A 23,612-nucleotide genomic window follows, 5' to 3' on the forward strand; every position below is an offset into this window, starting at 1 on the left:
GCGCGCGCCTGCGCGTTGAGCGCGGAGCCTACCACCTGTTCCCGAGAAGGGGGGGCGCAGCAAAGAATGGGGGAGGAGGGGTGAAGGAAAGAACGCCGAGGATGAACACGCATGGGGTGTTTGAGAACCGAGCTTGGAAGCCTCGCAGGGTCAGCTTTGTTCTATTTGCCGGGCAGTTGCCCCTAAGGAATGGCGAAGAGCGTGGCACTGAGGGTTCCCTGCGTGCTGAGTCAGAGCTGCGCAGCCAACTGTAATCTGCCTTGGTTTCCTGGTCAGTAAAATGGAATAATCAGGTGTGTCCCAGTGTCTCCACTGAGTTATTGTGAGGGCCAATTGAGAAACTATATAAAGAAAGTGGAGGGGGGGCGGGAATTACAAGTGAGAAAGAAAAGGAGGTGGGAGCAACACAAAAGAAAGACTGGAAGGAAGGAACCTGTGACTTTATCGTCACTTAAAAAATAAAACTTTAAAAGTGAGTTTTCTCTTAAAATTTCAAATTCAAGAGAAGACTGTAAACGAAGGAAGCGGGAGGATAAAAACTTACAGTGTTTTCTTATTTTACCGCTTTATCATCTTTTCAGTACAGATAAACACAGTTGTCTTTATAGAATATTTTTATACTTTTCTAAGTGCATTATCTCGTTTGATGTTCATGAGAGCTTAAAGGCAACATAGTTATTACTTCCAATACACAAATAAACTAAAAATCGGAGGGTATATGTACTCAGAACCTTGGTGTCCTGACACAGTGATCAGTCATCAAATCCTTGTTGTAAAGCAGGGTTAGAAAAGTTTTTTTTGTAAAGGGCCATATAGTAAACCCCAAGAGATCTTGGGGGCCATAAGATCTCTTAACTATTAAGCTCTGCCACTAGAGCTCAAAAGCAGTCATAGAAAATAGGGGCTCTCAGTGTTCAGAAAAACTCTTATTTATGGTCCCTGAAATTTGAATTTCATGTAATTTTCATGTATCATGAAATATTATTCTTCTGTTGATCTTTTTTCCACTATTTCAACCATACTTTGCTCAGGCCTTAGTTTGCCAACCCCTTTGTAAAGTACTGCAGCTGGACTGGGTGGAAGCCTGCAGACCCTTGCCCTTAAAGAAGTTAGACTCCAGTGGGCAAGACAGACAAATAATTAATTGACTGAGAAGGGAAGATGAAAGTACAATGGTGCTGCACAGGTCAAGCATGGGGCTTGAGCAGGATTTTACTGAGCAAAGTAGGTCATTAAGTCCAGCCAGGGAGGAGGCAGCTTTTGAGCTGGGTCTTGGGAAATGTGTAGGATATCCAGAGGTGGAGGAGATGTCAGGCTCCTGAATGAGAAAATCAACTGAGCAAAAAGGCACAGGCTTGGAAACTTACAGGCGGGGACTGGGGCTGGTAATGACTGAAGAGATGAAGTGGAACGTGAGGCTGGAAATGTAGGTTTGCTAAATTTGAAATTGAGATAATTAATATCTTGCATGGAACCCGAATGATAGCATTTCTGGGCATATTGCAAAAGAGGACAGCACCTGTTGGCGAAGGAAAACTGCAACCCAGTTTCCTCCCAATTCTATCCTTGAAAACAAAAGGAGAGTTGGGGCAGACAGTCAAGCCCTGGAGTCTGTGGATTCTGCCAGCTCAGGAAAACCACACGGGGTTTAGAAAAGACAGGAGAGAGCTGGGGGCTGAGGGAAAGTCCCAGAATGGGGAAATTAGTGCCTAGCACTTACTAGGTGCTCAAATATTTGTCTAATCAAAGAATAAATGATGTGCAATTTATGAGAAAGGTCTAGATGAGGGAGAGAAAACACTGAGAGGGACAACAGGAGAGCTGTGCTAAAACCCAAATGGGTTAGTGCAGATCCATCAAAAAGGAAATACATCTCTGAGTGACTGTTGATTCACTCTCTAAGAGCTCACCAGCCATCTGTTTAACAACTCATTTGAGGATTTTTCCAGAGTCAGTGTCAAGTTCACTGGACTGAGTTCCTAGAATTGACTGTTTCTCCTTTTTCTTTCATCTGTTTTTCCCCAGTCTGTCAGCGTGCTTCAGTTCTTCACACCTTTTCTTTAATTTCTATAATTGTTCATATAAGCTAGTTTGGTTTTTCCCGTATTCTAAAGCCTATACCTTTTTTTGTGTTTCTCGCTTTAAATGTAACTTTAAAAATCACTTTTCCCCCCTATTTTCACAGGACTTATCCTGTTTTGGATTTTCCCCTTCCAGAAGTTATTCTTAAAAGTGGTGGCCATTCTTTGGTATTCATTTTCAATTACGTGCATACGCCTCTCCCGCAACTGTTTTTCTGCAAGTTCTTTTAAAAGTAGGATTATTCAGAGAACATGAGTCGTCGTGTTTTTGCTGTTCATGGGCAGTGTCAGAATTTAATTTCTGCAAGATCCCATTCCTTTTGAGCTAACTTATTTTTTAAGACTGTCCTAGGATCTTACCTAATGCTTCTTTGGAATTTTTGAAATATGAGCACCTAAAGTGTAGGATACATGTTTCATCACACCCATTCCCTACCTTGATTACCACAAACTCTTACAATTTTGATCTGAATTAAGTCCAAAGTATCACTTCCCCTCATGGCTTCCCCTATGTCCTGCAAGACGAAATAGGCAACAGAAGAAGAAAGTGAAAATATATCAGATGCTTTACCTTGAATAAGATTCCCAGTAGATGTCTGCATAATTGGAGAACCCCAATAGAACTTTCTCTTGCCTTTGTGATAGTTTTGTGAAGTATATTGGGAAAATATAATTATATTTTAGACTTGAGTGTCAGTAAACATGGCACAGTCAACAGAATAATTGAAGAGAATTGAATAAAGAGATTGTGGTGTGGACAGGATTAAGGGAAACCAACTAGGGATGGTGAGGACTAGCAACGCTGGGAGTCTTTGCCACCCTAGGCCTGAAGACACAAGGGGTGGCGGTGTTACCAGACCCAATGAGAGTTTGTGTTAGTCTGCTAGGGTTGCCTTAACAAAGTACCACAAACTGGGTGGCTTAAACAATAGAAATGTATTGTGTCAGCCCTGGAGGCTAGAAGTCTGAAACCAAGGCATCAGCAGGGTTGGTTCCTTCTGAGGACTATGAGGGAAGGATTTGTCCTCTTTGCTTGGCTTGTAGGTGACCGCCTTCTCCACGACTCTTCAGATCATCTTCCCTGTGTGTGTGTCTCGATCTATGTTCAAATTTCCCCTTTTCATAAGGACATCAGCCATATTGGATTAGGGCTCATCCTCAAGAGCTCATTTTAACTTGATTACCTCTGTAAAGACCCTATCTCCAAAAGGTCACCTTCTGAGGTTCTGGGGGTTAGGACTCCAATATATCTTTTGGGGATGGGGATACAATTCAACCCATAACAGAGCTGTAGCAGTAAGAAAGGACTGCCTGAATACAGCTGTGCCCTTTGATAAAGGGATATAACCATGGCGCAGCAGGGAAATATATACCCAACTTCTTTCTCCAATCATCCTCTCCAGCTAGTGCCTCCCATTGACAAAACTCAACTGGAAGTTAGAAGGCAAAGGTGCCTGGGTGATGCAGTCCATGCAGGCCAGCCTCCCAGGGCACAGAGCAGGGTGGAGAGGGTGGAGGGTGAATCTGGAGGGCAAACAAAAGATCCAGCACAGCCTGTCTGGGCAGTCTGTAGGATACACCCAAAGCAACCAGCACTTTCCAAGCAAGAAGTCAGCCTCTTGGGCTCCCTGATCCCTGGAGAGGCTTGAGAACAGAAGTTGCTTGGAGATAAACCACTTTCTGGCTTTGTTCTATAAAAGCTTATACTTCACAAGGAAATTGTGCTGGAGTGAAGGGTTGAGGGGAGTAGGTGGAGGAGGTATAAGAATAAAAGCCTTGGGACGTCCCTGGTGGTCCAGTAGTGAAGAATCCACCTTACAATGCAGGGGACGTGGGTTCGATCCCTGGTCAGGGAACTAAGATCCCACATGCTGCGGGACCACTAAGCCTGCGCGCCACAACTGCTGAGCTCGCACGCCTCAACTAGAGAGCCTGTGTGCCGCAGAACTACAGAGCCCACGCACCCTGGAGCCTGTGCACCACAACTAGAGAGAGAAAACCGGCACGCCACAACTAGCGAGAAGCCCGTGCACTGCAACGAAAGAGCCTGCGTGCTGCAACAAAAAGATTCCGCATGCCTCAACGAAGATGCCGCATGCTGCAACTAAGACCCGACCCAGACAAAGATAAATAAAATAAAAAAATAAATAATAAATAAATCTTTAAAAAAATAAAAGAATAAAAGCCTTGGCTTGGTAGGGTGGGAAACTATGCATCCTTTTGGATGCTCTGGCCACAGCGTGAAGGTTGGAGGAGGGGAGGAGATTCTCTAGCGATGAGGAGGTTACAGAGATTGATGGTTCTGGAGGCAGGTAGAGCCCTTCCTCTGCTCCCTGGAGGTGCTCTGGGGAGGCAGCAGGGTGTTATACAAACTGACCTGCGCTGATCGTGTCCAACTCTTAGTTCTTCTACCTGGGTAAAGAACTTCTACCAGAGAAGTGTATAGTAATGAGGATTTGTCTGCCCCACATCCTCACTCCCGGGATACAAAGAAAACAAGTTTTGACTAAAATCTGCCACACACATTTGTTAACATTCATTAGCAGGCAGGCACAGCACAGCTCTTGTGACTTGTGTATATTCTCTGAGGTCACTCTGTCCTCTTGGAACCTCTGGCCCCAGGTTTAATTTCTCCAGTTTGGCAATGTCGGGGCCAGAGTGAAGACTGTTTAGGAAATACGTAAAAATGGGCAACATGGTTTAGACAGTTGAGTTCTGATTTCTACCTGCTATGCAATGTCAAATTCATTTTTCTTTTCCTTCTTTCAGATACTTTCCACCAGGCCCACCCTCATGACAAACATGTATCGAGTACCCACTGCAGCCCGGGCAGGAGACTAAGGGCTTCGAGAAGCAGAGAAGAAGAAAACATAGCCCTTGCCCTGTAGGACTTAATAACTAATTCTTTTTTTTTTTTTAATTTTTTATTGGGGTATAGTTGATTTACAATGTTTTGATTCAGGTGTGCAGCAAAGTGAATCATTTATACATACACACATATTCGCTAGTTCTTACATAGTAATGACTGTTTACTGGACACTGTTACCCCTCATCCCTCAAACAACTCTATGAGATCAGTACCATTATTATCACCTGTGTTTGACAGATGACGAAGCTGAGGTACAACCAAAGTCGCACAAACTAGTAAGAGGCAGAATTTTGAATCTGGGCAGCCGGGCTGTCAAATTCATACTCTTAACCACACACCCTATTACCTGTCTAGTTTAGTGGGGGATTTTAAATACAGTAGATGCACAAAGTACCACAGGAGTACAAAAAAAGAGGCTCGCTCAGCTCAGGATTTGAGGAATGAGGAGAGAAGCATCTCCTGAATGAGATGACACGGGGGCAGCATTGGAACACATCAAATAGGTGTCAGCTGGGAACAGAAGGGAGGGAGGGAACCTGCGGTCAGAGAAGACAGCATGGTATGTGGGGAAACCGTAAACAGCGTAACATCACTGGAGTATAAAATGCAAGGGGGAAGGAGGGAGATAGTTTGCTCCACAAATGCTGATTGGGCCCCTTCCATATGCAGGCACTGTGCTTGTTGTTGGGGGTATAGCAGGGGCAGAGCTTCTAAGGAACTTGAGCTTTCAAACATTTTGCTTCCTTATTCACTAAAATAACTTTTTGAAACTACCCCCATGCAAAACATGCAACAAACTAGGAATAGAAGGAAATTTCCTCAACCTGATAAAGGCTGAGGAAAAACCCTCAGCTGTCATCATATTTAATGGTGAAAGACTGAAAGCTTTCTCCCTAAGATCAGGAACAAGAAAAGGATGTCCACTCTCTCACCACTTCTGTTCAGTCTTGTATTGGATTTTCTAGCTAGGGTCACTAGGCAAGAAAATTACATAAAAGGCATACAGATTGCAAAGGAAATTGACACTTTAGAACTGTTAACATCACAGTTTTGAATGCCATCCAATGGAATTTAAATACAATAGCAATTTGATACCCACCATCATTCATTTTTATATGTAAAAAATAAAAATCACTTTAAGAAATTTTACATTACCCCCTTTTCTCCCTGAACTTGTATTTCTATTTCATTTTACTCTCACAGAAGTTTATCCTCAGGTAATACAATTTTATGCTTAAAAGTCTTGCATTGATCATCCTATCATACTTCTCCACCATACAAATGTGTGTTTATGTTGTAATTTAATTTGTAAAAACGTCTCCTGAGATCATGATCCTCTAAAAGCTTTCTTGCCTATCATTATGAGTATTATTATTGCATGAGTAATCAAAATAACATATAGGATCATTTTGTGATAGATGAAATTTTATTGCAAATATACCTCAGTGCAAAGGTAGGTGATTTTTCTCAATAAGTCCTGCATCATTCTATTCATGTTTTTTTGGTAATAGCTATGAAAACTTGGTCACATAAAATAAGTACATGGGAATGGAAAGGGTTTGGCACAGCAGTATCATTGTTTTTTTTAAACTCCTTCCAAATGTGCCAAAAATCACGTAGTAATCATCATCAAATTTTATATTAATGACCGTCAACTGACAACTCCAAGAGGTCCTTATTCAGTTTTGTTGAAAGCAGATAATTGGAAACCATCTGACTTGCAAAAAGTCATTAAAGTTACTTACTCTCTCAATCCAAACACCAGTATTTCAATATGTTCCTTTGTTTGGACCTTTGAGAGGTTTATACACCCTCTGGCAGTGAACCTGAGAATGATTTTTTTGTGGAGGGAGAGGCCTTTTTTGTTTGTTTATTTGTTTTGATTGCCCCACTACTCCTTGGAATGACAGTGACTTTTGTTTACTGCTGTATCTCCAGGGCCTAGAAGAAAAGTGTCAGATACGTAGTAGGTGCTCAGTGAATTATCTGGGATGTTATGAAAGAATGTAAAAACCATGGGTGTCTGGGTGTATGGTGGGGGAGGGACCAGGGCAGGAGGCAGAGACACAGAGGCACTCAGTGCACTGATTTGAGTTTCTCAGTTCAAAGGCACCTTTCCCCAAACTGAAGCAGCACTGAGTAGAGAAAAGGCCTAATCTTTGGCATCTCACCTGGGTTTGAATTTTGACATTGACACTGAATAGTGGTGACTTTTGGCAAACTCTTGGTCTTAAGAGTCTTACCCTGGGTAAAAAGAATAACTGTCCCTCTCTCAAGGAGAGGCTTTGGAGGAAGTAACAAATATGATCATGCCTGTGAAGTACCTGCACCGTTGCATGCACTCAGTAAATAGGAATTGTCCTTCATTTGAACCTGCTTCTTTTCCTTTTGGTGGCACCACCTTTCCCTCTACTAGGCCAGAAATTTGCACTATTGGACTTATTCTGAACGTTCACTGGCACAGATGCTAAGCAGCAGACAAGATGGTAGAGTTAGGGGCCTCAGGTGGAATCCAGGGCAGTGGGACCTCCTGTACCTCAGTTGCCTCATCTAGGAAACAGGAGTAATAACAGCCCTACCTCACAGGGTTGTTGTGCAGAATAACGTGTTAGCTTTTGTGAAGTGCTTAGAACAGAACCTGATACACAGTAAAGGGTTAATAAATGAGTGCTACCTGGGAGAGAAGGAGCACCCCAGGGTAATAGCGGAGTGGGAGAGTGGGGATCATCTGAGTTGCTGTGTCTCCCACACACCATTTATAAGATGCATCAGGATGTTGCAGGGAGTCAGGCTCTATGGAGGAACGAACACCACTGGGCAGGTTTCAGTAAGTGTAGCAGGTTAAGGGCACCATGCGTATCTGTGGCCAGAAGAACAACATATTTCCTTCAAGGCTCCTGCCCCTCCAAAGCCCTGCCTGCTATTGGTCACGAGCTTATAATCAACAGATAAAGTGGGGAAAATATGGAATAACTTCCAATACAGGTGTCAGAATCTCTTCAGCCATGAAGGAGGAAGCTGTAGTGGAAATGCGGGCATGAACTCCGACAGATGTTTTGTCTGTCAAAGAGAAAAAAGCAGTATAGGAGACAGCTCCTCAGCAACAGAGCAGTCCCTGAAGAGGAAATGTTGCCTTATGACTGGGATTAAGCCCTTCAAAGAATTCTTCAAGGAGAAACCAGAACTGTGCCACTGAAACTCCTCAGATTGTTGAAATAAGCACTGAAATGGATAACAATGCATGTGTCACCCCAGGAACAAGACTTGCAAGAAGAGTTTTCTACTATTGACATGCTCTGTGGGGTAGGAAGAAAAAACATTCCTGTTCTGCAGAGACACAAAGTTCATTGGATACTGGTAAAAAGCTTGGTGGAGGGAATTCCCTGGTGGTCCAGTGGTTAGGGCTTGGCGCTCCCACTGCCAGGGGCCTGGGTTTGATCCCTGGTCGGGGAACTAAGATCCCACAAGCTGCACTGCCAAAAAAAAAAAAAAAGTTTGGTGGAACTCGAAGTGGACTTCAAAGGAGAGAGGCGAAATGGCATAAGCTCTGTACATGACATGAACATCATTTCCAGCAGCACTATAGGAGACAGAGGTTGTAGGATACTGTGGGCTTGTGTTTTCCCATGAGAACTTACAACAAGCGGTCAAAGCTCCTCTTTTCTAATAAAAGAAAAACACGCCTTTCTGAATTAATGCTTGAGAAATGTTCTTTTCCTGCTGTCTCAGATTTAGCCCCTCTATGGCCTTTGATGAAACAGTATATTCCTGTGAGCCCACATTCAACATTTTTTGATATGTTTGATCTATCCTTGGCTTCTACAGAAGATGAAGAGGATAAGCTTAGAGAGAGAAGGCAGCTTGGTATTGAAAAAGAGGTTGATCCCCTTCCCGATGCACAAATACATACGTCTGAAGACACTGCACCGGTTAATTTTTTATATAAACTGGAACCAAAGTCAGCTCCTAGAATGACTGAAATCAATCAGAACAATTCTGCAATTTCACAGGCTAATTGTGACTCAGAAGAGGACACAACCACGCAGTGTTTGCAATCACTCAGGCAAGGGCAACGTCAGGTATCCGGAGACAGTCATGCCCATGTTAGTAGATGGAGAGCTTGGGAAGTCCATAAACAGATGGATTACATACACTGCCTCATGCCCAATTTGCTTCAGATTACAGGCAATCCCTGTCACTGGTGAGTGATGAACCTTTACGAAGCAGAGCTGTTCTTGAAGAGAAACCTGAAGGCCCATTTTTGCTCAGGGACTCTGCGAAGAGTCCTCTTTTCTGTGATCTTCTGACGTGACAACAGATCCCTGCCTGCCAAAATTGAACAATGGAATCATAACCTTAGTTTTAATGCTCACGACCCTTAGACAATTCATTCCTCCACTGCAACAGGACTTTTGTGGAACGCTTTAAAGATCCCAGCTCTTGCATGTTTTTTGGACCGTTGCTTACTATATCACTAAATAGGACATTGTCTTTTAGGCCGCAATATAACTGCCATGCAGTCATCTGTAGGTGCACCACATATGATGGTGGTGGGCTCCCTTCCCATCAATGTTACAGGATTTTTTAAAAGAGAGTCATTAAAAACAAAAAGTTAGAGTTCGCTGGTTAGATTGAGAACCAGTCAAGGCAAAGTAAACTCTCCCATCCCCAAAGGGCATTACCTAGATCTGCTTTTATGTGCGTCAGAGAGTACACCTATAGCAAGCACACATATCAGTGTTAGGCTTCTTCAGTACAGTATGCAAGCTTAGTGTTAGTATCTGTCAGACGTGATCTACTGTTACTTAGATAAACGTGGTGCCTATTGAGACAACAGAGGATAGAGCTACAGGTGTTCAGTAAGGCTACAAAAACATTTAGTTGATTTAGTTAATGGGTTTTTAATGGCTGTAGTAATTGAGTGAGGCAACTCTGGGGCATTTGCTGTGAAGAATTCTATTTCTTACTGAAGAATAAATAATTATTGGATGAGTGTTACAACAGTGTGACTAATGTTTGAAATTACCATTTTTCTGAAAATTTTTCTATAAACTTTCAAAAGTAGCAATGTTTGTAGTTACTATAAATCAAGCTTTGGAAGTCCCCAAAATAAAGACTGCTTTCCTTTAAGGAAAAAAAAAAAAATGCAATTTTCTGGCATGAGGGCATAGTGCATTTCACTTAAGTGTTGCTATAGTTTATACTCAGTCTCCTTGTCTGTTTTGTGAAAGGTGCTGTTAAGTAAACTGGATTTCTGTCAACTCCCTGGCATTTCCCTTAAATTTATTAAATCTGAAGAAAGGATACTGGAAATAAAGTTGTAGGCCTGGCGCTTCCTAGAGGGCCGAGGCCAGGTGTGGGCATCCAGCAGCGTTCCCAGGTTGTTTATCTCAGTCCTTGAGAACAAGAAATGCATGTTGGGATGGTGGTATTTTAGATTTAATCAAAGCACCCTCTAATTTACTAAAGGAAAAGTTCTATAACTTTGGGAGGTACGAATCCCTTCATTACTAAGACAAAGCCCATGCTTTCTAGTAAAACAAAAGAAACACCCCAGAATGTTAACAGAACTTATCTCTAGGGAATGGAAGTACAGGAGATTTCTTTTTTTTCCCCCCTGCTTTTCTGTATTTTATAGATTTTCATTAAAGAGCAACTATTATTCTTACAATGAAAAGCTGTATTTTAACAAATTTATAAGATAACACAAAGTTAATTAAAGCATGAGGCTCCTTTGATTATATTAAGTCCAATATTCAGAGCATTGGATAGAGTTTTTAGAAAGACTTTGTCTCAGTTTGGGGGGATAATTAGCCCTATACTAAATGATGCTCTAGTCTCACCTAACAAAGCATAAAAGTCATAGCTGAAGTGATCAAACTGTTTCCAAGTAATTTAACCATTTCCCAGAACAAAACTCAAGATTTTTCTTGGTGCTTACTCAGATGGACACTTGATCCACAGTAGCTGTGGCCCCCACCCTCTGCTCATCCTTGGTCCATTGGGAGCCTCGTGTTTATCCCACTTAATCTCAATGCCCAGCTCAAATGTCATTTCTTCTCAGTGGTTTTCCCTGACCCACATTCTTTCTAACCCTTCCTGTCATCTGTATTTCTATAGCACTTTACCTCTCATCATTATCACCTTTTCATTTAGTAGGCATGACACTCTCTTCCCGCATGTTTGTAGCTTGGGAGCTCCTTGAGGGCAGATATCATATTCTATTCATTCTTTTATCATGGTGTGGTAGATTAAAAATGGCCATAAATTATTTTCCCTTCGAGAAGTGGAGTGTATTTGCCCTCACATTGAATCATGGCTGGCCTTGTCACTTACTTTGATCTGTGGAATGTGGCGGGTGACACGCTGCCTTGAGCTGCTGTGTGAAGTCCAGGTACCCTCCCAGAGAGACTATGTGGAGAGAGAGTTGGCTGCCTGGCCACCCTCCAGCTCTTCCAGCCATCCCAGCTGAGATGTCAAAACTTGTGAGTAAACCCATCTTCAATTTCTAGGTGAATCTCTAGATGACTGCGGCCTCATGAATGGGCCTAGCTAAACCCAGCCCAGATTGCAGAATAATGAACAAATACATGACTATTGTTTTAAGCCACTAAATTTTGGGTGGATTGTTATGCAGTAATAGATTACGGAAACACAGAGCATCTGGGGTATGGTGAGTCTTCCAATAAGTGTTTGTCGAATTAAATTTATTTTTGTATTTATTTATTTATTTTGGCTGCACCATGTGGCATGCGGGATCTTAGATCCCCGACCAGGGATCGAACCTGTGTCTCCTGAATTGGGAGTGCGGGGTCTTAACCACTGGACCACCAGGGAAGTCCCAAATTAAATTTAATTGTAAGAGACTTGATGGGTAAAATTGGTCCAGATGACCCTCATGGTCCTTTTTAGCACTGAGATTCTATAATCTCAAGACGCTTAATGACCTGGGATTATGCCATTACTTCCTTTATTTCTACCTATAAATGAGAGTTGAATCTAAATGCAATATAGTTAAGTCCTTGGGCATCTTAGTCCATTTGGGCTGCTATAACAAAATACCATAGACTGGGTGGCTTATAAACAACAGAAATTTATTTCCCACAGTTCTGGAGGCTGGGAAGTCCAAGATCAAAGTGCTGGCAGATTAGATGTCTGGTGAGAACCCACTTTCTGGTTCATAGATGGCTGTCTCCTTGCTGTGTCCTCATATAGTGGAAGGGAGGAGGGATCTCTCTGAGGCCTCTTTTATAAGGGCACTGATCCCACTAATAATTGTAAGAGTGACCTAATCACCTCCCAAAGGCCCCATCTCCTAATACCATTATCTTGGGGATTAGGATTTCAACATGTGAATTTTGGGTGACACAAACATTTAGACCATAATATTCAATCTCTGGTTCCCCAAACTTTATGTCCTTCTCACATATCATCAACTCAAAGGTCTAAATCCAAAGTCTCATCTAACCGTCATTTAAATCAGATATGGGTAAGATCAAGTCACAATCCACTGGGCTTTGTGACATTTAATGTATTAATATTTAGAGACAGCACCTAGGGTCACCTACTTTGACCAATCTCTTTTCCAAACCTAGTTTTCTGCAGTTCTATTGATTTCACTTAATTTCTTATATGTGAAAATCATGCCCCATAACCCATTTACTGTGGAACATAAACTACTTTTGAGATTTTTTCAGTAATGGAGAATATACTCTTTCAGATCTGGCCTATACTAGTTTTTTAGTCTTTAAATTTTTTCTCCAATTTCTTATTAGAGATATAAAATCTGCAATGATGACCACGCAATGAAAAGTGAGCTAACCAATCCAAACCATGGCATTTTGTAAAGTTTGAAACATCTTAGAATTTCAGGCAATCTGCATTTTGGAAGAAGACTCAGCCTTTGAATTGTTACTCACTTTACCCTTTCTTTAATGCTGAACTGTTTACAATCAACTGACCATTTTTCTTCATCTTACTATTTCAGGAGGGGATGGATGCTATGGATTTATGGAGAATATGCTTTAAAGATAGACTATAGTCCAAGCATCAGGTTGGTCTTTCTGAGGTCATGCATGAAAATCAAGATTTAGCTATGTTGCAGTTATAACAGAAAGGTCTGAAGTCTAAACTCAACCAGAGTGTCAGAAGCCATTGGTTCTGTGTTTAAAGACCTTCCTCTGATGGAAATGTGGGAATGGAAGGGAGCTGGAGCGAGAGGGCGGCAGCCCACAGAAGCTGGGCTCTCCGTGCACTTCCTAGTCTCCTGTTTTAAATGTGAAATGTTTTCTTGGTTTTGAAACATTTCTGTGCTTGTTCCTGCCACCCTGACAGTCTGGTTTGAACCAGTTTCTGGTTGAGACCTTGGTGCCATGGTAATCACCCTTAGGCTCCATCTGGCTGTGTCCCTGGGTGCCCAGCTTCTGTACTTACCCATGGTTACCACTCTTGGTCCTCCGTTTGGTTCTGCCCTCCTAGCAGTCATTGGAACCTACTTTCAGTCTAGCTCTTTCTCATCCTTCAGATGCAAGGTCATTGTCATTACCATAGGAAGAGTTTCCTTGACACCCAAGATAGGTTCAGGTCCTCCTGATGTATGCCCGTTGTTTCCTGTATTTTACTGTCAAGGTACTTATCACAATTTATAATTATCTTTGTCATCTATTCTGCTTATTTTTGTGTCTTCAGCACCTGCGACAGTGGCTGGCACATAGTAGGAGTTCAATAAATGTGTTGAGTAAACATGAACAAATGAAGCTTGTAACTTGGGCCCCCACCTCTTTTAGGGTACAATTGTATATGACCTTGGGCTAGTTACAAAACTTATGTCTCACTTTATGCATGTGTAAAATAGGGAGGGATAATATTGTTTTATTTACCCCACAGTTTGGGGTGCTGTGTATATAGCAGATGCTTAGTGAATGTTTGTAGAATGAATAAATGCACCTGTTATCTCTGTGATAAGAGACAATTTAACAAGTATTTCTTTCATCTAACAGGTGAGAGAAGTTGATATTCTAAGCAAGGGGAATCTTGTTTACTGAGTGGGAAATAAAATTCAGTATTCCCAATGCCTTTGCCCAGGGGTTTATGTTTCTCTTCAGGTTGTACCTTAATACTAGATTTTTTTTAATGGAGGAGGGGAAATTTCTTTAAATGAATTTGGACCAAACTAGTGATTTGATTGACTTTTCCAATTCCTAAGGGGTTTGTGTCTGTCACAGATTTTAACTGTTTGGTCCACCAAGAGTACAGATTCTAGACTGCCCAGATCTTAAAAACCTGTAAGAAAGAAGCAACTGTGAATGTGAATCTGAAGACCAGTGGGAGTTCTATAGAGCTAACATTCTCATTGGGTGGTACAGCTTATTGGCCTTCTGAAACACTGTCAGGATAAGATCCTGACCTTGGAGTGATGGCAAAAGTGCTTTTAGCCTACAAGCCTTTACAGGCTGGCCTAACTTTTTTTTTTTTTTTTTGCCACACTGCACGACATTTGGGATCTCAGTTCCCCGACCAGGGATCAAACCCGCACCCCCTGCAATGGAAGCGCAAAGTCTTAACCATTGGACCACCAGGGAAGTCCCAGCCTGGCCTAACTTAACCTATTTCCCCCTGTATCAGTGCAGTGAAGATAACATATGAAGTACAAATGCTACACAGTTTTTCTTGTTCTTGCTCATCTCTTCCCCCGCCCCGTGTCTACCTACTTCTGGAATTTCTTCCACCTGACATTTCCTTCAGCATACAGAATACAGAAAAGGGAGAAGATGCAGGAAGGGTCCAAATGTAACTAGAGTTATGTATTTTATTTGAGCCTCATCTCTTTAGAGAAAGGGGAACACTGATGAGAGGAATAAGTTAGAGATGGTCTGAAAAAAAAAAGCACAGAGGTGAGGGGTGTGAAGAAGGAAATCCTTCAGTGGAACATCTGCTGAAGGTGAAACGAAGTGAACCTGGATAAGGAATTCAGAGATAATTCTTGGTGTTTAGTATTGTGATCTGGGAATGAGATCCCAGCGCTGAGAAAGGAAGAAGGCCAACAGGTGGAGGAGTCCCAAAGCAAGTACTGCTAGTTTGTAACTAGCCTACGTCTCCAGACCCAGTGGCCCCATTTGGGTGGGGAGGATTTGCTGAGGGAATCTGACCCTTTATTCCTAGCTCATCTCCAAGGTATCCTCACTGGCGCTGCTCTGGGTTGTAAATGAATTCATAAGCTGATGCCTCCTCTCTACTGACTGTGTCCTAGGCTGAGTCTGAGGTGGGGACTGGGGAGTTATAGACTGATACGGAGGCTAGTACTGCTGCTGAGACCTTGGCCTGGATGTGGGCTCAGGCTTGGTCTCTGTCTCTGGATCCAGCTCAGATTCAGGTTCCAGCTCTGACTCAGGCTCCATCTCGCGATCCAGGTCTAGGTCCGGATCTAGCCCAGTCTCTTGTTCTGACTCCTGCATGGGATACAGATCAAAGTCTAGCTCTGATTCCTCCTCTGTTACTGGGTCCTGGAGTATGGTGAAGGCTGGACTTTTACTTCTGGGGGCTTCTATAAGACGGCTGCTCATTTTATGTTTTGATTCTTCTTTCTGAAATACACACAATTAGATGGGTTAAAACTTCCCAATTAGATTTAATTTTTGAACAGTCATGGAATTTCAGAATACAGTAGGACTCAAGGTACCAGAAAGCATGGGTTCCTGGCAAAGTAGAAAATATTTCTGGCCTAAATTTGCTTTTCATCTTCTTTGCACCCTCTGGTTCCTCAGTTACTTACCATGCTTCAGGCTCAATCAATCCATAACTTCCAACTTCTCTAGTTTTTCTAGCCAGCCTGGATTTCATGGTCAACCATTTAAATAGCAATGGTCTTGTCAGCATTCCTGGACATCTTGTCTTCTTGATTTTACTTGTCTTTCCAAGCCCCTAATGTAATCCTCGGCAAGCCCTTCATGACCTGGCCTCCTGCTATCTTCTTTAGCTTTATCTCTGTCTATAGTCCCCACCTTTTGCTCTAGCCATAGAGTTAGACTGGCAGATCTTTACGTCTGCTAGGTCATCAGTTTTATTTTCCATCCCAAGGGTGGTGGTGGTGGGGGATTCTACAGGGATAGCTAAGGGAGATATTTAAAATATTTATTAATTGGTATGACACTGGCACTAACCAAGCCTGCTGTAAAAAGATCCTTGAGGCCTCTGCTGGGTTGGGTAACCCCTCTTCAGTTGGGAAAGGATCCTGAATGACACCCAGATGCTATGGCAGTGTGGGAACCTGGGACTCAGGTTTACTGCTATTTACCAACTGGTAAGGGAGTCTTTCAACATTTCAAATTCTGGGACAGCCACACTCAGAAACCTTTCCTGGACGTTGCTCATCTCTATCTGATTAGGTGTCTCCTCCTACCTCACCGCCACACCACTCCCCACTCCGATGCTTCACATCATCCAACCTTGTCTGTTTCTGAGTAGGCTTCTTGTATCACTGTCTCCGATTCGTCCACACTTAACTCGGAGGACTCTGGCAACTTCCTTGACAAAGCAAACAGCACAGCATCGTGGAGGGTGAGGAACAGCTGGGCCTTGGTGATGCCAGCATCAAAGAAATCATTCTTCTCAAGTGCCCTGACCACAGAAGCTACAAACCAAACCGGGAACACACACAGGGTCAGACACCTGGGGAGGAGAGGATCCAGGGTACAAAACACAGCCCTGTTCATAAGATGAAGGATACTCACAGTGACACCCTGCAATAAGCACCAAGATGTTGGCGTTTTGGAAAGCATTGAACATCTGGGGGGAGAGAGTAAGCCAGTTTTAGAGATCTTCACACTCAGTAGAACAAAGGGCCTTTTAATTAGCTGAGTTTTAAAACCTCTTTGGTCATTCACTTGTCTGGGGTATATGTACCTTTGCATCCCCACCCCATTCAGCTCTGTAAACATTTGATGAGTGAACTGCTTTATGTCAGGAAATGCCTAAAGTGCCAGAATACAAAAGAGAATCAGATGGTCTTGTGTGGGGTGGGGAGTGACAGGGAGGGTTGCCCATGGTCTTAAGTGGGGAAACAGTTCACATAAAGAGATAAATGTTTACATGAGGACAGTGCTAGGATAGACACAGGCACAGGTGTGATGGGGACACACTGGACGGGCCTCATGAACAATCATATCTTGGTATTTTTGCTTAGTGTTTGCACGTGACCCCCTTCTCTCTGGAGTCCACTAAGCAGAGGTGGCAAAATGTGGCCCAGAGATGGTCAAGTGATATAGTTGGGAATGGTATTCAGGAACCCTGAGGATCATATTCAGAGCTGCTCTGCAAAGTTGTATTTGAATTTAGTAAAACATCAGACACTGACCTAAAGTATATACTTCAGCCTATATATATATATATATATATATATATGCTCTGGAGCTATAAATCTTAACGTTCAATTCAAAAGAAGTCACCACTCACCTTAATACTCTAAGACCCAACAGGTTCCAACCCTGGGCACTAAGTTGGAGTGTCAAAAGAAACAAAACAGACAGACTCTACTTCTTTCACTACCAAGGGGAAACAAGAAAGTCATTCTTGATCATACAGTAAATCATAAAGTTATTTGGTAAAGAGCCACTATAGACATACTCTAAATGACAAGCAATGGGAGATTGAAATCCTGTGAATTAAGAAGAAGCTTAAATGGAGTGGTTGTCTCTAATAAGAACAACTACTGGGATTTTTCTTAGTGGGTTCAAGTTTTCAATTATAAAGTAAACAAAACATAATGACTTCCTCCAACAAGGCGGGATAGAACAAAGCAAACAGCACAGCGTCATGGAGGGTGAGGAACAGCTGGGCCTCAGTGATGCCAGTGTCAAAGAAATCATTCTTCTCAAATGCTCTGACCACAGAAGGTACAAACCAAACCTGAACACACACAGAGCCAGACACCTAGGGGGAAACCTGCATTTTTAAAGTGTGAGGGTGTACCGTGAACCTCTGAAGGCTGCAAAGTTAAGGTGCCAGACATTGCCTCAATGATGGGGCTGGAGCAGAAAATCATCAACATAGGCCAGGTTGATGGAAGGGTCATGCCAAGGACCAGAACATATGGTGCCTCCAAAAAATGGAAGACGAGAGGAGAGAGGAAAGGATGGCCCAATTATACTACAGAACAGGGGGAAGAGTGATACAAAGTCAGAGGCTTTAAGTTCCAGTGCTGGACAGGCCCCTTCCTAGCTGCGAGCCCAGGACTCTTAGGGGGAAATATGGCTTGTCTCTCAGGGCTGTTGTGAAAACTAAATGAGATAGTGTATATAAATGTGCTCAACTCAGTCTGGCATGTAAGAGGCATTCGATAGTGTAGTCAGTGAAATCTAAAGCTACAGCTACAGTGGTAAGACTGGGAGAAGAGAACACAGCCCAGTAGTACAACCTAAGATGGAAAAGTCCCAAAGATAAGACATTATCAAGTATATTTGAGCCTGCAAATGGAGTGGGGGTGGGGTGTTGGTGGGGAGAGGGTCTCATGGATGGGAAAGCCCTTAATGTAAATCTCTTCTAAGCCTCTCATTTTATAGATGAGGAAACCAAGACCCAGTGCAATTTATTAAGTTACCTCGGGTCTGATGGACAGTGAGTGGTAGTAAAGCCAGGACAGAGCACACATCCACAGACCACCAATCAGAGTTCTTTCTGCTATGACAAGCTTCCTATTGCCTTAGACCAAAGAGGAGCTGGACTCACTTAAGACAGAATCATGTTCACTTAGGAATAAGATGTAGGATAAAATATTTATAAATATTTTGTTAAAATGGAATCTGAGGATACAAGAAGGAAAGTCAGCCAAAGGAGCATATCTCAAAAAAAGGTTGAGGGGGGGGACGGATAGTGGTTAAGAATCGCCTGCCAATGCAGGGGACACGGGTTCAAGCCCTGGTCCGAGAAGATCCCACATGCCACCGAGCAACTAAGGCCGTGTGCCACAGCTACTGAGCCTGCACTCTAGAGCCCGTGTGCCACAACTACTGAAGCCCACACGCCTAGAGCCCGTGCTCCGCAACAAGAGAAGCCACCGCGATGAGAAGCCCACGCACCACAACGAAGCGTAGCCCCTGCTCGCCGCAACTAGAGAAAGCCCGCACACAGCAACAAAGACCCAATGCAGCCAAAAATAAATAAATTAAATAAATTAAAAAAAAAAAAAGGTGGGTGCAGTTAGAGCCAGGAAGCGAGTGGGTTCAGGATGTGTAAACCTGAGCCATCGTCAACAGGAGCAAGAGTGAGATAGAGGACTAAAAACTGAGATAAGCTGGCTTGAAAAAAAAAGACACTGTATTTATGAGACATTAAACAATAAGGTCAATATGGTTAGTTGTGCACCTAAACTGTCTATATTGTACTAGAAGGAGAGAAATGAAATCTGTCTGAGAAACCAGAAAGTGGGAGAGAAGCCAGGACTCAGGGAACATAGCAATGAAGGAAAAATCTTTCCTGCCCTTTTCACCCAAAGATGCAGGCAATGAAGAAGGAACTGGGGAAGACCCTTACAGGTACCGGACCGGGCGGCCCCACGCTTGGGGTGTCATTTCATCACAACTTCTTCAAACCTGGGTGCCTTTTAGAGCAGCTGAATAGTGGAGAATTCCTTGTGAACTTTCTTCTGTAGCATTTGAACCTATTCCTTGACATTTTTTGTAGCTAACTCCCAGGATACGCTGGGAGTTGCTGGGTGTGGCACAGATTGCTGTTTCAATGGTGTTAAGAGTTTCCTGTTCTTCAGTCCTTGAGAAATAATATGCCATGGCTAGGGAACCAACCCTAGTTTAGTAAATCAGAGTTGCTTCATTTTCTTTTTATTCTGGTTGACCTTAAACTGTCTTTGGTGCTCAAGTTCCTAGTGGCCTAGGAGTCACAGAGCAGCTGATCAGTGACTAACAGGATTCAATCAGGATCAGGGCTGGGATGGTGGTGGTAGGAGGGGATCAGCGTTCTTGTGAAAGCCTCCTTAGTACTTACCTGTCTTAGTACGACCAAAGCCTGTGCATCCACAAGACGTACCATGGAGAAGTCCAGGATGATGGTGTGGATGCTGGGTAGAAGAGATGAAGTCGAGTAAGGCAGGGGTGTTCTACCCCCGACCTGAGTTTCAGAAGCATCAGGGAGTGTGATCGACATGCTCCTAGAGGGGTCATCAGAAAGCCAAACTTTCTCCACCTCCTTATAGTTTGGATTTCTCTGGGATGTGGAAGATGTTATGTACGGCACTTGGTCATCGGACATAGTCTGGCTTGTGTCCATGCTCTTGAAACGTGAGCAGCGGACCAGGTTAATGGAGGACGAGTCGAGGCCCCATTTACTTTCAAATCGTTCTGTGTAAAAAACCTGGGATGACAGAGTTAGGGGAGGACTATGATAAGACTCAAACAAGGCAGGAAGCATTTGCAACTATGCTGTTTCTATCTACTAACTCACTTCCCTCTCTCTTGGAAAACTCCGCAGACTATGCATTATACCTTTTTTCCTTAGATATCTCACTGTCACTTCCAGCCTGTGACTAAAACCACGTTCATCTTTCCTGAGCCACCCCCCCAACTTCCCCACATGCATCAATGACATTATCATTGTCCTAGTGAGCCAGACTTTAAATCATCTTTGATTTATTCCTTTCCCTCATCCCTGGATTCTAATTAGTCTCCCGCACCTACTAGAACTTTGAAGTATTTCTTCCATCAGTCCCTTTTCTCAACACCTCCTTCTTTTATCAATGAAACTGTCTTCTGTCAGACTTCCTTAAGGAGACAAAAGTTACTTGAGTGTGGCTGTCTTTACCTTTCACTCCTTTCATGCTCCTAATAGGCCTATGTTGCTTAAGGACAGTACCAAGCACCGGGAATACAATGGCATGAAAGACGTGAATGCTGACTCTGCAGTCACAGGGACCAGATTCTACCTGGGGAGAGGGCACGTGTCCATTTAAAGGATGAATAACAACCTAAATGGACAAAAACTGTAAGGTACGTGGGAAAATGAAGAGTTCATTTGCTAGAGTGGTAGACTTTGGGGTGATGTTTCTTTAAGAAAAATCTGTTGTTCTAATAATGTTGCTTGTGAAATAAACTTTAAAAATAGAAAAAAAATGTAAAGATTAAAACTATACAAGGTAATATATATTGTATTGCTAAAAAAAAAGTGGTGTAGACAAATGATAATATTACAGTTCAAAGGAGAGAGGTACTCCCCAAGCCTTGACAGTCACTGAGGCCAGGCCTTTGGGGGACAGCTGAGCACTGCCTCAGTGTTGGGGAGATACAAGGTCCTTCCGGCAGAAGAAACCTCTGAGAGCCTCCCCTTTCTCTCCGTCTACTCTATACTCTTTCAAGAGCTTTCACAATCCACTCCCGCCAGGTCTGCCTGAACTTACTGCCCAGGCCAAGCCTCTTACTCTGAGGATCCCATGCTTATTTCTACCTCAGTGTCTCTGTCCAAGCCTATTCATGGACTGGGAGTCCTTCTTTTTCCTACCTGACATAAATCCAAATTTCTCTCTCCTGCCCAGCTTAAGTCCATTACTACTGTGAAGTTTCCCTGCCTTTTTGAGTTCATGCCAATCTCTCTTTAACTGAAGCCTTAGAGTTGTTAGAATATAAACACATGATTTAGAACATAACAATATACTGCATGGTATGGTTTACCATCTTATTTCATCAGTTTTAAGATGCACCATTACTTTTTGTACTGTCAAGAAACAAACAAGGGCTTCCCTGGTGGCGCAGTGGTTGGGAGTCCGCCTGCCAATGCAGGGGACATGGGTTCGGGCCCTGGTCCAGGAGGATCCCACATGCCGCGCAGCAGCTGGGCCTGTGCACCGCAACTACTGAGCCTGCTCTCTGGAGCCCGCGAGCCACAACTACTGAAGCCCGCGGGCCTGGGGCCTGTGCTCCTCAATGGGAGAGGCCGCCGCGGTGAGAGGCCCGCGCACCGCAATGAAGAGGAGGCCCCGCTCACCACAACTGGAGAAAGCCCACACAGCGGCGAAGACCCAACACAGCCAAAAATCAATAAATAAAATGAATTAATTAATTTAAAAAAAGAAACAAACAAAACACTGCAAATTAAACTATAATAATGCCGTCAATTGTACAATGCATCTAAATTTCAGAGATGTGAAAAAAATGTATATTTTTGGATGGATAAATACAATAATAGCCTTAAATGTCACATTAATAGAGAGTTGTTTCCCCAGTTTGATTTTTTTTTTTTTTTTTTTTTGGCCGTACCGCACAGCTTGCGGGATCTTAGCTCCCTGACCAGGGATTGAACCCAGGCCCACAGCAGTGAAAGCACCAACTCTTAACCACTGGACTGCCAGGAAATCCTCCCCAGTTTGAATTAAAATTCCATGAATTGCTTCAAAATAATCCTGTGATTTTGAGGGGCTGTAGGTGGGTAGGGGTATAGATGAAATAAGATTGAATACGAGGTGATAAATCTTAAAGTGGATGGTGAGTACATAGAGGCTCATTATACTTGTCTCTACTCTTGTATATGTTCAAATTTTTCCATGAAAAAATTAAAAAAAAAAAAAGGAACAACCTGGATGAACCTTGAGGACATTATGCTATGTGAAATAAGCCAATTGCAAAAAGACAAATACTGTATGATTCCACTTATATGAGGCATCTGGAAGAGTCAAAGTCATAGAAACAGAAAGTATAATGGTGGTTGCCAGGGGCTGGGAGGAGGAGGAAATGGGGAGTTGTTTAATGGGTCAGAGTTCCAGTTTTGCGAGATGAAAAAGTTCTGGAGGTAGATGGTCTTAATGATTGCACAACAATGTGAATATATTTAACACTATTGAACTGTACACTTAAAAATGGTTAAGATGATAGATTTTATGTTATGCGCTTTATACCACAATTAAAGAGAAAAAGAAAAAAGAACTACCTGGAGACAGCGGCCCCTAAAAATTTGTTTTCCTTTTTCATAGTATCATAGTTCTGGGCACACAGTATGACATCAATAAATACTAGATCATATTCTACTCTAAAATGTATTTTCTGATGTCCTGTAAATACTCTCTACAATACTCAGTGCAGTGTGGATACAAAATAAAAATTAGAGATAGTGTTAATTCTAGTAGTAGAGCAGTCCTCTTGGCAGGGAAGTCGGTATTTTCCAGGAGCTCAGTAGAACCTATGCTCCATTCGGGTGTATGGCAATGAGAGTGGGTGCTTGGTATTGTAGGTGAGGAGGGGGATGGGAGGTGTGTGTGTGTGTGTGTGTGTGTGTGTGTGTGTGTGTGTGTGTGTGTGTGTGTGTGTGTGTGTGTAGACAGAGCTGCTCCTCTAGGGTGTTTGTGTGCATGAAAGGCCTCGAAGCTGGAAATGAACAGCCCTGCCCTGGGGAAAGGGAATATTTAGACCAAATCTGAGTTGGAAATTAATGAGCGCTGTAACTCATCTGCTAAAATAATCTTCAGATGCTGTAAAATCCCCATGTCTGCTAATCTGCCCTCCATCCCACATCATCATTTCCCTGGTCACAGGCAGACATCAGGAGACTCTGACAGAGCCTTGGGAACCCCAGCCACCTTGACCCTGCCTGCCCTTGACCCTGCTGCAATTAGAAAACAATCTTTAAGTCACTTGTTTTCAGAAATCTATAGCCAGGGAGCTAAGATAAAA

General features: G+C 42.9%; 1 protein-coding gene, 1 long non-coding RNA gene and 1 pseudogene across 2 annotated transcripts in view; 2 read left to right on the forward strand and 1 right to left on the reverse strand.

Annotated features, from left to right (window-relative positions):
* The first annotated feature begins 76 nt into the window (after positions 1-76).
* LOC103009415 (uncharacterized) lies at positions 77-6,104 on the forward strand. The gene is made up of 2 exons (XR_452527.2): positions 77-293; positions 4,851-6,104. It is a non-coding gene; the product is annotated as an uncharacterized LOC103009415 (long non-coding RNA).
* A 1,799-nt stretch (positions 6,105-7,903) lies between these two features.
* LOC103002646 (suppressor of cytokine signaling 5-like) lies at positions 7,904-9,606 on the forward strand (annotated as a pseudogene).
* Positions 9,607-14,816: 5,210 nt separating this feature from the next.
* The window catches only part of SLC26A8 (solute carrier family 26 member 8), a 66,069-nt gene continuing 57,273 nt past the window's right edge, over positions 14,817-23,612 (reverse strand). Inside the window, 4 exon segments of the mRNA XM_007197969.2 lie at positions 14,817-15,533; positions 16,395-16,579; positions 16,680-16,734; positions 19,945-20,310. Of these exon segments, the coding sequence (XP_007198031.2) occupies positions 15,108-15,533; positions 16,395-16,579; positions 16,680-16,734; positions 19,945-20,310 (1,032 nt within the window). The 3' untranslated portion in view covers positions 14,817-15,107.

This window comes from Balaenoptera acutorostrata, chromosome 10, assembly GCF_949987535.1.
Source record: "Balaenoptera acutorostrata chromosome 10, mBalAcu1.1, whole genome shotgun sequence".
Lineage (NCBI taxonomy): Eukaryota > Metazoa > Chordata > Mammalia > Artiodactyla > Balaenopteridae > Balaenoptera > Balaenoptera acutorostrata.